The sequence below is a fragment of the Propithecus coquereli genome, unplaced genomic scaffold, assembly GCF_000956105.1.
Source record: "Propithecus coquereli isolate 6110/MARCELLA unplaced genomic scaffold, Pcoq_1.0 Scaffold281, whole genome shotgun sequence".
NCBI lineage: Eukaryota > Metazoa > Chordata > Mammalia > Primates > Indriidae > Propithecus > Propithecus coquereli.
In genome coordinates, this window is record NW_012148408.1 from 2,191,109 (window position 1) to 2,204,343 (window position 13,235).

Genomic DNA, 13,235 nt, shown 5'->3' on the forward strand with positions numbered 1-13,235 from the left:
GGGTCTCACTCTTGCTCAGGTTGGTCCTGACCTCAAACAATCCTCCTGCCTTGGCCTCCCAGAGTGCTAGGGTTACAGGCGTGAGCCACCGCGCCTGGCCGGGGAAATCCTAATTTATGAGTAATAACGTACAGAAACTACCGTACAATGACTAAAGGGGAAGCTATGTTTTGGCAGGTCATGAGTTGTACTTCTGTTTGTCCTTGGGTTGTAGATGGGGCGCAGCCTCTGGGACGTCACAGGCCACGCTGCAGGTCACCCAGGAGAGGCCCCGGAGCCTCCGGTCGATCTCTGGCTTCTGTTCTTTGGGATTAGGCACCCTTGGACTGGAAATCTCCTCTATAAACTGAGAGGCACTTTTCACCTCATTGTTATTTACTAAGAAACCTAATTGGATTATGAAGGGTATCCATGTGAATTAAACAAAACTTGGAAAAGGCAGGAAGAGTAAGAATGGGTGGAAATAACCTACCACCCCAATCCAAGCCCTCTTACTACCTTAATATTTGTGTCTCCTACTTTTTCTTATTCCATACAGACCTTCCCTATTTCGTCAGCCCTCCGTATCCGCAGGTTCTGCGTCTGTGCATCTAACCAACTGTAGATTAATACTGGAAAAACAATAAAAAATACTATGATAAAAAATAATACACATTAAAAAACAATATAGGATAACGACTGTTTACATAATGTTTGCATTGTGTTAGGTATGATAAGCAATCTAGAAATGATTGAAAGCAGGTGGGATGTTGTGCGCAGGTTCTATGTAAATACTGTGCCGCTTTGCATAAGGGGCTCGAGCATCCGTGGATTTTGGTACCCATTGGGGGGGGGCTCCTGGAACCAGTCCCCATGGATACCAAGGAACGACCGTACTCAGTCTTACTGTATCTAACATTTTAAATCTAACTTTTTATTTATATTCATCTTTCCACATTATGGTCGAATTTTTACAAACCCTTTAGCTATTTAATGTTCCATAATTTAATAATTTACTAATACATATTAATATTATAATTTAGAAACTATAATTTGATCTAGCCATAGCTAAATAATTAGATTACAGTTAGGGTAGTACCGGTTTGAGTATCTCTGCAGGAACAGTTTGTGTGGCGAGATGTTTCCCCTTAGCTAGGGTCCCCAAAGTGTGCTTATCAGGCCAGGAGGCACCGATTTAATCCATCGTGCAGAGTGGCCTTCTGGAAGGCCTGGCCGGTTTCCCCACCAGGGGCTGAGGATGCAGCCCCGTGAGTCCTGACACAGCTGCCCTCCGCCCCTCAGGTCCCTGGTGCACACGCCCTCCATGACGACGTCAGACCTGTCCACACACTCCACTGCCTCGCTCATCAGCAACGAGGAGCAGTTTGAGGACTACGGGGAGGGGGACGACGTGGACTGTGCTCCCAGCAGCCCCTGCCCTGATGATGAGACCAGGACCAACGTCTACTCGGACCTGGGGTCCTCGGTGTCTTCCAGGTGGCCCGTTGGACCGGAATGGCATTTAGGGTCTGGGAAAACTGGCAGGAGCAATCCAACCTCATCCCGGGGGGTCACGCGAGCTGAGTCCTGAGCTGACTGTCCCTCCCTCTGTCCTGAGCTACGTGGGTTCTCCTGGGGATTGAGGGTGCTGCCTTTGCACCCTGATTAGGGGTCAGCAGTTCCTCCTCCCCTCCTCCAGCCTGGGGAAGAAACAGAATTAACTGGTGAGGCCGCAGACTGGGGAGGGGGAAGGAGATTGGTGCTGTCTCGCCTCTTAGAACCTCAGTGTTGAAGGGCCCTTCCAGTTGACCCCCTGTGATACCTTCTCACCCACCTGAGGCATCGCTGACTCTGACATTAGCTCTCAGTAAATGGGTACGACTCCCTGGCTGCTCCGCTTTGACAGTATTGGAGAAGGGATGATCGGTGGCTGTATTTTCACTACCTGCCCCTCCTCCCCCCAGGGTTGGCAGGTATTAGGGGGTCAAGTAAAGTCAAGTCAGCAGGGTAGGGTGGGGCACCAGACTGGACAGCAGTTAAGGTGATGTCGTTCCCTCTTACGAATCAGTGCGGGTCAGACGCCCAGGAAAATGCGGCACACGTACAACAGCGAATTGCTGGATGTTTACTGCTCTCAGTGCTGCAAGAAAATCAACCTGCTGAACGACTTGGAAGCCCGGCTGAAAAACCTGAAGGCCAACAGGTGAGGCCTGGGGTGCTGTGCGGGGTGAGGGGCGCGAGAGGCCAGGGCGGGCCTGGAGGAGAAGCAGCAGGCAAGGCGCCCGCTCTGCCTTGGCAGTGAGCACTCTCTCTGTGTAGGGTTGATCCTGGGGCTTTTTCTGCAGCAGGAAGTCAGGCTGTTTCTTTTCAGGACCAAGCTGATTAGCACATTCCTTTCATGGGGAGGGAAAAGCCTGTCCTGCACCTTGGTGTCTCCTAGTAGGTGGGGCAGAGCAGGGGAGCAGATTAGAGCCCCCTCTGTTCATCGACTGTTTCCTCTCTCTCTAGCCCCAACCGGAAGATCTCTAGCACGGCCTTCGGACGGTAAGCCCTCTTCGGGGAGGACGGATTGAGTGTTGCTCCCTCAACTCGGCCTTTGCTGCCAGCAGCCCAGACCCAGCCGGTGCCCTGCGTGTGGCTGAGTGGGCAAAGTGTCCGTTTCTGGAAGAGAGGAGCCACTCTCCACCCTGCCCCTCCATCCCTTGCCCCTTCCTGGCAGCATTTTCAAATGCTTGGCTGCCTCGTCTTCAGGCAGGCCCACCAGGGACCCTGAGAGACAGCCCACCCATGGCTGTCAGTGCCTCTCCTTCCACTCAGAGCTGGAGCTGTCCCAAAGAGACCCTGGGTTTCCTGCTGGCAGAGGTCTGGGCATGCGTGTGCCCCACCAGAGCGGGTCACTCTGCTCCCGTTAAGTCCTGCTAACTTCCTGGGACAGCCGGGCTCCCGCTCTGGTTCTCCCGCAGACTGGCCCAGGGCTTTGGGAAGGCAGTGTCACTGGGGGGTGGCAGCTGGGTTTCCCTCGGGCCAGGGCACCTCAGCAAGCACCTGCCTCGCCCCGTCCCACCCACCAACTCTGCCCTGCAAGGGCTGGTGAACCTCCCGCCCTTCACCTTCCTCCAGAGCTCCTAGAGTGGTGGCAGGAGCTGGCTTGGTGGGGACCATGGGACCAGGCCACCTCCCTGGGACTTTCCAGCTGGAAGAGGAGGGGGCTCCTGTACCAGTTCAGGTCGCCGGGCAGCTGCCAGCAGGAAACTGGCATGAAGAGGGCTCTGAGGCAGCAGGAAAGAGCTGCGACTGATCAGTCGTGTCTGCCAGGGGATCAGGGAGGGCTGTAGCAGCCCACCTGCTATCCTCTGAGCTGAACAATCGTTGGGTTCAGGGGTCAGGCAACGCTCTCCTCCTTGGCTGAGTGAGGGCAGCCTCCGTAAAGGGATTCCTGGCAGGGCCCTGGGGTATCGGGTGCCCACCCAGCCCGTGCCTGAGTCGGAGCCCCGTCTCTGGAGGCCTCTACAGCCAGGTGCCCCCTCCCTCCCTCCCTGCAGGCAGCTCATGCACAACAGCAACTTCAGCAGCAGTAACGGCAGCACAGAAGACCTGTTCCGGGACAGCATTGACTCCTGTGACAATGACATCACAGAGAAGGTGGGGGCTGGGGAAGGGACATAATATGTGCATACCTCCAGGGGTGGTGGGAGCACTCAGCTGCTGTCTGGGGACTTGGGCAGGTGGCCCCAGTCCCGTGGGCACCCCCTCTTCCCACCAAACGTGACCATTCTCTTCATACATGGCCATTTGGAGGTCCTGGTCATGAACCTCACAGCTTTCAGGTTCTCAGTCCTGTGGCCTTAGAGGTCTTCTGTACCCACCCCTGCCCTCCCACAGGTGAGCTTCCTGGAAAAAAAGGTGACAGAGCTGGAGAATGACAGCCTGACCAACGGGGACCTAAAGAGCAAGCTGAAGCAGGAGAACACGCAGCTGGTGCACAGGTCAGGCCAGGGCCTTGGCTTTGGGGCCTTGACTTTGGGGTCTTGGCTGGGACTCCGGGGAAGAAAGGGCTGTCCCTCCTGCTAAGAGAAGCAGAGGAGGTAACCTTGTGTCTTTCCAGCTCTGAGGGTCTGGGATGCATCAGCCCCTCATCACGTCCTGCCCATGCAGGGTACCCGGGAGGACAGGCCTTTAGGGACAGGGAGACAGGTTGGAGCTTGACCTTGACTCTTGGCCTGATGGATTCCACCCCCCAGGTCTGCAGCCCCAGGGTGGGTCTAAGACAGGAGTTGGGATCCACTGTCTTGCTGTCGTGCAGTGACAAGGGCCTGACTTCCCTGGGGACAAGCTTGCAGAGGGACAGGGCAGTGTGAGCCTGTCGGTGCAGTAGTGAGTGCAGAGCTTAGATGTCCTCACCAGATAGCGTGAAACTTGGTGGACTTATCCTGGCCTTGGATCTGGTCCTCTGCCTTGTAGATCCAAAAGATGGGCCCTATAGTACACCCCAAAAGGTTAGCTCTTGGAGGGACTGTTGCTAGTGAGATGCACCCTAGACCAGTGTACCCACTAGGCCGCCAGTCATGGGGTTCTGACGTCCACAGTGGGGCCTGGCCCTTCCCAGGTCTGGGGCAGGCTTGGGCCACTACCCAGGATGTGCCTATTTTGGAGGCAAGGTGCCCAGTAAGCTGACTTGTCAATCGGGGGGGTGCTGGCCAGGAGGGAATAGAGCAAAAAGAGGAGGTGAGACCCAAGGCTGCTTTGTCCAGCTGTGGCTGTCCCTCCCTGTGCTGCTCTGAGCGTCCCGCCTTCTCGGGTGCAGCGTCGCTCCCCTCTGGACTGACTGCCAGGTCTGCCGCTCCATGGCATGTATGACCGACACACTTCTCTTTAGATGTCGTGGTGTCCCTATGCAGGGACAGGCCAGTCAAACTGACCGCCAGCTCCCTTAGTGGGCATACTAGTGACTCGGGATGGCCCGGGGCTCTCTGTGCCACAGTCTGGGTTGGGGTGGGACGACACAGGCCACGAGAGCTTGCCTGGTGGCAAGCTTGCGTGGTCCCCAGGGTGCACGAGCTGGAGGAGATGGTGAAGGATCAGGAGACCACAGCCGAGCAGACGCTGGAGGAGGAGGCGCGGCGGCACCGTGAGGCCTACAGCAAGCTAGAGAGGGAGAAGACCACCGAGGTGGAGCTGCTCAACGCCAGGTGGGCCCCCACTGACCCCATTGGGACTGCCTTTCTCCTGAGCCTCGTGCCCTCGGAGACACCCTCACACTCCTGGGACAGCCCCATGGGGCAGGAGCCAGTCCCATTTTAAAGACGGGAAAACTGAGGCTGAGGGAAAGCCTCATGTTCTAACAGTTCTACTTTTTATACCTTAAAACTCTCATGGGGATATTATTTAGGAAGTATATAAAAGCATGTTCATAGGAGCATTGTTCATATTAGGTAAAGGAAACCACACAAATGTTTACCCACAAGAGAATCAGTAACAAAAATGGCCTTGGCCCTATTCCTGGGCTGGATCTGATGTCCAGGCTTAGAGCTCCCCCTGCTGTCGGTTCTCCTTGAGCCTGGGCCCCAGGGCCTATGGTTGGCATGGGCCCCTGTGCCTCGGGATACCTGTCACTTTGCCATCAGAATCTCTGGCAGGAGGGCGGGGAGCAGCCTTAGCCCAGGAACCCGGATCGATCACCATTAACTCCATGACCACAGACACACTGTGTCACCATCTGTCGTCCTCTCCCCGTCTGGCACACGGAGAAGGTGAGGGTGGTTGAGCTGACACACATCAGGACAATGCACACGGGCGAGGGCTGTGACAGTGCCCTGTGCTGCCTTCGCTGCTGACTGAGGCTGCCCGGGCCCTCGGCAGGAAGGACAGCTGCCCCGCACTCCTCAGGCCCCGGGACCCCCGTCTCTGCACCGAGCACCTGGGCTCCGTCTTCTCATAGAATCCCTTTAGGACGGCCCTTTGTGGGTGCTAACATCAGAGGATCGTTACTGTTGGAACCAATGCCTGTGGACGTCAGAGGCAGCTGCAGTGAGCGCTCAGAGAGAAGAGCTCTGGGTGCCGGTGGTGGAGAACGAAAAGGAAATACGGTCATAGCCTTCAGATTGTGGATTCTAACAGGAGGGCCCCAGTCACAGGAAGATCATTTCTCCATCTAGCAGGAAAACATCCCCCTGTAGGGTTGTTTCAGGATTCTAAGAATGTGTGCAGAAAGAATCTTACATTCTTATTCACAGTTAAATGTTTCCTTTTATCAAAAAAATAAGAATGGGCCGGGCGCGGTGGCTCACGCCTGTAATCCTAGCACTCTGGGAGGCCGAGGCGGGCGGATTGTTTGAGCTCAGGAGTTCGAGACCAGCCTGAGCAAGAGCAAGACCCCGTCTCTACTAAAAAAAATAGAAAGAAATTATCTGGACAACTAAAAATATATATAGAAAAAATTAGCCGGGCATGGTGGCGCATGCTTGTAGTCCCAGCTACTCGGGAGGCTGAGGCAGGAGGATCGCTTGAGCTCAAGAGTTTGAGGTTGCTGTGAGCTAGGCTAACGCCATGGCACTGATTCTAGCCAGGGCAACAGAGTGAGACTCTGTCTCAAAACATTAAAAAAAAAAAATAAGAATGATAATTCAATGTCTTTACTATTTTGCCATGGCTGACAGGCAGCTCAAGGCTATCTTATCATTTGGGAAAACTATTCATATTCTCTCTCTTACTCTCAGTTGGTTTCTGGTATCTTCCCTCTTCCAGGAAGCAGAGAATCTCTGCAGGTTGTCAACCCTTTGTGAGATAATCTCCATTCCAGATTTCTGAGATTTCTGTTCTCCTGCTTTCCCCAGGGTGCAGCAATTGGAGGAAGAAAATACAGAACTTAGGACGACAGTGACTCGGCTCAAGTCTCAAACAGAGAAACTGGACGAGGTGAGCAGCAGGTCCAGGCTTGGAGCCAAATGCACAGAGAGGCGATGTTGGCCGTTGAGGGGTGGGGGTTTAGTTTGTATTAAATAGTTCTGAGATTCTAAAAAATTGCCCTGCCAAAAAAAAAAGGTGAATAACAGTTTGTGTTTCTATATTTTTGATTTTCCAAGTTTTATATAGTGTATATATTTCCTTCTACAACGGGGGAAAATTATACTCTTAGAAGGAAAGAGGGTTAACTTCTATTCAGGATAACACCTCTATTCAGACTCTATCTAGCATTGTTGAAGGACTTCAGAGCCTGAGTTTTTTGTTTTTGTTTTTGTTTTTGTTTTGCTGTGTTTCTAGATTCATAGGAGTCCTAGTCATTTCTTTTTTCTTTTTTTTTAATATAAAAAAAAATTTTTTTTTAGAGACAGGGTCTTGCTACGTCACTCAGGCCAGAGTGCAGTGGCGCAATCATAGGTCACTGCAGACTCGAACTCCTGGGCCCAAGGGATCCTCCTGTCTCAGCCTCCTGAGTAGCTGGGACTCCCGACATGCAGGTCCCATCGTACCCAGCTAACTTTTCTATTTTATGTAGAGACAGGGTCTTGCTATGTCACTCAGGCCAGAGTGCAGTGGCGCAATCATAGGTCACTGCAGACTCGAACTCCTGGGCCCAAGGGATCCTCCTGTCTCAGCCTCCTGAGTAGCTGGGACTACAGGCATATGTCACCACACTTGGCTAATATTTTTTGTATTTTGTAGAGATGGGGTCTCACTATGTTGCCCAGGCTGGTCTCCAACTCCTGGCCTCAAGCAGTCCTCCCACCTCAGCCTCCCAAAGTGCTGAGATTGTAGACATGAGTCACTGCTGTGCCCAGCCTGGCCATTTCTTTAAGCCACGATGTGGAGGGTTCTGTCCAAGGGAGCTGGTCTGCCTGTCCATTTGCCATGTGGAGGTGGCCAATCAAATCCCCAGGGAAGTTCCAGGCACATAATGAGGCTTCACTGGGAACTCTCCTCCCCTGACTGCATCTCCCCGGCTCCAGGAGCGGCAGCGCATGTCCGACCGGCTGGAGGACACCAGCCTGCGGCTCAAGGACGAGATGGACCTGTACAAGCGCATGATGGACAAGCTGCGGCAGAACCGCCTCGAGTTCCAGAAGGAGCGGGAGGCGACACAGGAGGTGGGTCCCAGGCCAGAGGGCACTGGGGATCCCTCCAGCGTCCCTGCTCCCGCCAACCGGCCCCTCTCCCTCACAGCTCATCGAGGACCTGCGGAAGGAGCTGGAGCACCTGCAGATGTACAAGCTGGACTGCGAGCGGCCGGGCAGGGGCCGCAGCGCGTCTGGCCTGGGCGAGTTCAACGCCAGGGCCCGTGAGGTGGAGCTGGAGCACGAGGTCAAGCGGCTCAAGCAGGTGGGCGCCTGTGTCCAGCGGGGCGAGGTGGCCAGGCCACCCGTGTGGGTTTCCTGTGCAGGGACCATGGCAGGGGAGCCCAGCGCTGTGGCACCCACGTCCCTAGCTGCTCCTTGACAACCAGAACGTCAGGGCTGTCCCATTTCACAGCTCAGGTAAAGCCACTTGCCTGTAGGCTCTGTCTGGTGGAAATCCCAGGATCTGTCCCTGGTGTCCATAGAAAGAAATAGACACTAGTCTCCTGTCCCTGGTGCTCGGGGTGGAGAACGAGACTGCCCAGCTGCACGAGTGCCTGGCAGTGCTGGGTTCTCCCAGGAGTAAGATTTCATTTCAGGCAGTTCCCAGGCGCACTCCCTTAGTTGGAGCCCAGTCGGGGGTGGGGTGGGGGAGCGGGGTCAGGAAGGGGCAGTGGCCAGGCAGGGAGGAAGTGGTATTGGGTGAAGTGTCAGCTGACCCTGCAGGCAGAAGACTCTGCAGCGTAAGTTGCACCTCTGAGTTTGCTTCACTGGAGACACAGGTGCTGGTGGCTGTGCTCCCACAGCAATCCTAAAACCCCAGCCACCTCCCTGTTTGGAAGGGGCTCCCAGCGTCCCAGATGTGAGCATTAGGGGCCTTCAGGCAAAAGCTGGAACGTGGGGCTGGGCACGGGATCTGGGCAGAGCGCTGTGGGGTCAGCTGCACTCCAGAGTGAGAAGGGCCCTGGAGACAGCTCCCGCCGGGCAGGATGGCAGAGCCCGGCTGCGGGAGGAGCCGGGGAGAGGAGCTGACCTGCCTGCTCAGAGACCCCAGAGCATCGCTTTCCTTCAGGGAGGGCCAATGTAGGAGACTGAGCTGCCAGGTGGGCGGTGTCCCCACACAGGGCCCCAGGAAGGAGGACATGGCCAGGAACCATGGAGACCTGGCTGCCCTGAGTGGGGCTGTAACTCCTCCTCCTCAGAATTCCGTGAACTCCCAGGACGCCAGGTCCCCCCGGACCAGGACCCAGCCCTCCTACCCTCCGACACCTGGGGAAGGCTGCAGCATCAGTGGCCTCCTGCACTAGCTGTGACGCACACCTGAGCGCTTGGTGCTGGTGGCAGTCGGGAGACAGTAGATGCAGAAAAGTGGGTTCCAGTGGGTTCTGGATGCTTCTGGGAGTTGATGTCATGTCACCCCACTCTCTGTAGGAGAATCATAAGCTGCGGGATCAGAACGATGACTTGAATGGACAGATCCTGAGCCTCAGCCTCTATGAAGCAAAGAACCTCTTTGCCACCCAGACCAAAGCCCAGTCCCTGGCTGCAGAAATAGACACAGCCTCACGCGACGAGGTAATCACGTCCAATCGTGCTTGCTCTGGGGCCTGGGCCCCTGTCCCCCACTTGCCATGGTGACCAGGGACTGGCCTGAGGGTCCCATCTGCAGACACCCCAAGTGACAGAGGCCAAGGCTGTATAGGGCAGTGGCTGCAGGAGAAGTAAAGTCAGATCTGAGTTCTGCATGTGCTGGAAGGTGCACGGTTTAGCAGCAGGGTGGAGTGTGAGTCTTAGGTCTGTCAGAAAAGTGCTGCCGATTGGCTAGTTGATTCCATCAACATGTGAACCCAGGATAGGCTATAGCTCCCTGCCCCCAAACCAAGATGGGAAGGAAATTAGCATTTCATGAGCACCTACTTTTTTTTTTTTTTTTTTTTTGAGACAGAGTCTCGCTCTGTTGCCCAGACTAGAGTGCCACGGCATCATCATAGCTCACAGCAACCTCAAACTTCTGGGCTCAAGCGATCTTTCTGCCTCAGCCTCCCGAGTAGCTGGGACTACAGGCATGCGCCACCATGCCCGGCTAATTTTTTCTATATATTTTTAGTTGTCCAGCTAATTTCTTTCTATTTTTAGTAGAGATGGGATCTCGCTCTTGCTCAGGCTAGTCTCAAACTCCTGAGTTCAAACGATCATCCCGCCTCGCCCTCCCAGAGTGCTAGGATTACAGGCGTGAGCCACCGCGCCCGGCCTCATGAGCACCTACTTCTGCAGGATGTTTTCACTTAATCTTCTGACAACTCTGAGGCTTTGTGAAAATACTTGCACATTCCAGATTGGGAAGCTGGAACACAGACTCACCCACCTGGGGACGGAGAGGGACCCGGCTCTCTCCAGGGCCAAAGGCTGCTCTTTCTGCCCTGCTGGGGTGTGATTACGAAGATCAGGCCTCCAGATACACTGGGGCCCTCCACAAACCAATTCCATTGGAATCTCAGGGAAAGGGCCTGGGCATCTGCATAGCTAACACTCCCCACATGGAGCTGAGCCACTGCCCTGGACTCTCATCATGGCACCTAAGCACTGAGGTCGGTCTGGGGCCTGCCTTGCCCAGGGTCTCCTGAGGCCCTGTGTCATCAGGCCCTGGCCAGCTGCAAGCTGGGGAGTCTGGGCTGTGCCTGCACCCCAGCCCTGGCTTCTGACTGGGCTTTCTCATTCCCTTCAGCTAATGGAAGCCCTGAAGGAGCAGGAGGAGATCAACTTCCGGCTGAGGCAGTACATGGACAAGATTATCCTCGCCATCCTGGACCACAACCCCTCCATCCTCGAGATCAAACACTGAGACATGGGCGCTGGCTGCAGAGCAGCCTCAGGACCCTGGGACCAAGGGGCAGACCCTGCCCGAGGATGCAGGCCCAGGCCGGGCCTCACACTCACACTGTAAATGTATCTCTGGCCACCATGCGTTGCGTGTCCTGGTGTATTTGTGGGGAGGCCTTGTGCACGAGCCAGGGGTGAGCGTGGGGCTGTGGCTTTGGGTGACGTCTGCACAGTAGCTGTCCATGCACTTTGTGGCCCCTTTGCAAGGGTCAGAGGGTTCTGGAAGCGGGAGGGGGCAAGGTCTGCTATCAGGAGTTACTGTAATAACAAGAACTGGAAGCTTGTGTTTCAGGTACTGGATAAAATGATTCTACCTCTGGGGATAAGGATTAAAATACACTCTAGTGAGCCGGGCTCTTTCACCCCAGCCCTAATCCCCCTGGGAGTGGCAGCAAAATTGTGATCTTTTCCAGGAGTTGGAATGCCCCACAGTTGTGTCCTCACCAACTCTTCAGCCACCTTACTGGCCCAGGTGTTCAAGCTCAGAGAGGAGGAAAGGGGGCATCTGGGGTCGCGGTGAGGAGTGGCCCTCCCTGAGCTGCCCTGCCCCGGTCAGCAGCCCTCTGCGACTCGTGTGCACAGTGTCCAAGGGACTCAGGTTTGCAGAGGAGCTAGCACGGGGCATCCTCGTTCTGGAGAGCTCTCCATGCACTCCCCCATCCCCGCTTACCCACCCCCCCTTTCTGTTTCTGTTTTGTTTTGAAGACAGTGAAAAATAAGCAGCCTTCACTCGGGTGTAACACGAAGTGATACAAAGGAAGGAGAAAAAGAGGGCTGTGGGACAGGCGTGTCTAAAGCAGGTGCTGACATTGGGCAACCAAAGAGATTTTGTGAGGAGGAGCCCAGCTCCCATTCCGGTCAGCTCCTTCCCCACAGCTGCATCTTCAGACAGAGGCACGGATGGGCCGTCTCGCCTGGCCCACCGTCTCGGTTCTCCATGCACCCTGGTGCGGGCCTTGGGTTTGGATCTCAGATCCATTCCCTGGGCTCCTCTCAGGCAGCAGCAAGGCCCGATCGTCACAGCCCCTAGAAACACACCTGTGTTTGGTTCTCAGCCAGGGGAGCCAGTGCCGTGCAGGCTGGGGGCCGGCTGGGAAAGTTGCAGGGAAACCTTAGTCTTCCATCCTTCTGACGCATGGTGAATACACACTGTGGTTTTTAATGGGATCTTTTGTTCTAGACGGCTGGGAGTAGATATGGTACTTTCCTTAGAGTTTTCCAGTCTATCTCAATTTCATATGGCTTGTGATTCATTTCCTTAACCCAAACATACGTAAACACGTATGATCTTATTTTCCCCCTGCAGTTTCTTGTTTTCTTGAGCACATCTAGTGTTAAGACGAAGGTTGGGCATGTCGGGCAGGAGCACAGAGGGGAGTAGGCAGAGGACAGAGGGCAGTGAGGTGAGGAGGGGACTTGGGTGTGTCCCCTGCTTGGCAAAGGCAGGGCTGTGGCCAGAACCAATATTCATCCCATTTCAGGCAACTTGTGCTTTTGTTGGATTTTGTGACTTCTTTTTAATCATACCTATGGGATTTGTTTCGTGCTGCAAGTGATGGGGTTGCACTGGTCTAACCCAGGACTCTGGAGCCACCCACACCAGGAAAGTGCTCAAGGGGGTGGGTCTTCAGGGAGTCCCCCAACCCCTTAGGACAATGGTCTCCTTGGCTCCCCCTAGGGTCTGAGAAGAAGCGGGCAGTGAAAGAAGGCGTGAGGAATGGGTCTCTTGAGAATTTGCTAATAGGAAGGAAGGGCCACAGCTTGAAGAAGACAAATTGTGATGTAGGTTTGGTCTGGGTTTTATATTGGGGGGTCCTACAGAGAGGCCAGTCAAGTCAGGGTCCTGGTCTGTGGGGGCTCAGCGCCCGGGGTGAGTATTTTATATGTAAAATGGAATCTGCTCTCAGGCTGCATTGGCGTGGAATTCTAGTGAGGGCTGCAGAGGCCCGAGTCCCATAGTCACAACGTGGGGAGGAATCGCTGGGGCTGGAAAGGGGGCGGGAAAGGCTGTCAGTTTGAGGCGTCCTGCTGGCTCCTCCCTCTAGGGGGCGCCACGGGAACGGACTCCTGAGGAATCGCCGGGTCTGAAAGGCCCCTGAGGACCTGGCGAGGTGCCACTGAGGCCTCTGGAGGAGGGCTGGCTTTTAAATAAGGGACTGAATTCCAGGTAGCACACCCTCAAGCTCACTCCAGCCTTCTTTCTTCAGCCAGAGTACATTTCTTGTAAAACCTCGCCTGCCAGCTTGGCTTTTTAAGATCATGTGTATTTTAAAAAATGCTCTTCTGCGCTTGAAAGCTTGCCTGAGGGGGGCAGATGCCCCAGGG

General features: G+C 55.0%; 1 protein-coding gene across 1 annotated transcript in view; it reads left to right on the forward strand.

Annotated features, from left to right (window-relative positions):
* The window catches only part of RAB11FIP4 (RAB11 family interacting protein 4 (class II)), a 37,070-nt gene extending 24,870 nt beyond the window's left edge, over positions 1-12,200 (forward strand). Inside the window, exons 3-13 of the mRNA XM_012648356.1 lie at positions 1,282-1,476; positions 2,048-2,182; positions 2,488-2,523; positions 3,522-3,621; positions 3,862-3,965; positions 5,028-5,168; positions 6,813-6,894; positions 7,926-8,063; positions 8,140-8,295; positions 9,462-9,605; positions 10,756-12,200. Of these exons, the coding sequence (XP_012503810.1) occupies positions 1,282-1,476; positions 2,048-2,182; positions 2,488-2,523; positions 3,522-3,621; positions 3,862-3,965; positions 5,028-5,168; positions 6,813-6,894; positions 7,926-8,063; positions 8,140-8,295; positions 9,462-9,605; positions 10,756-10,872 (1,348 nt within the window). The 3' untranslated portion in view covers positions 10,873-12,200. The remainder of the gene's footprint in view (positions 1-1,281; positions 1,477-2,047; positions 2,183-2,487; positions 2,524-3,521; positions 3,622-3,861; positions 3,966-5,027; positions 5,169-6,812; positions 6,895-7,925; positions 8,064-8,139; positions 8,296-9,461; positions 9,606-10,755) is intronic.
* Positions 12,201-13,235: the final 1,035 nt, after the last annotated feature.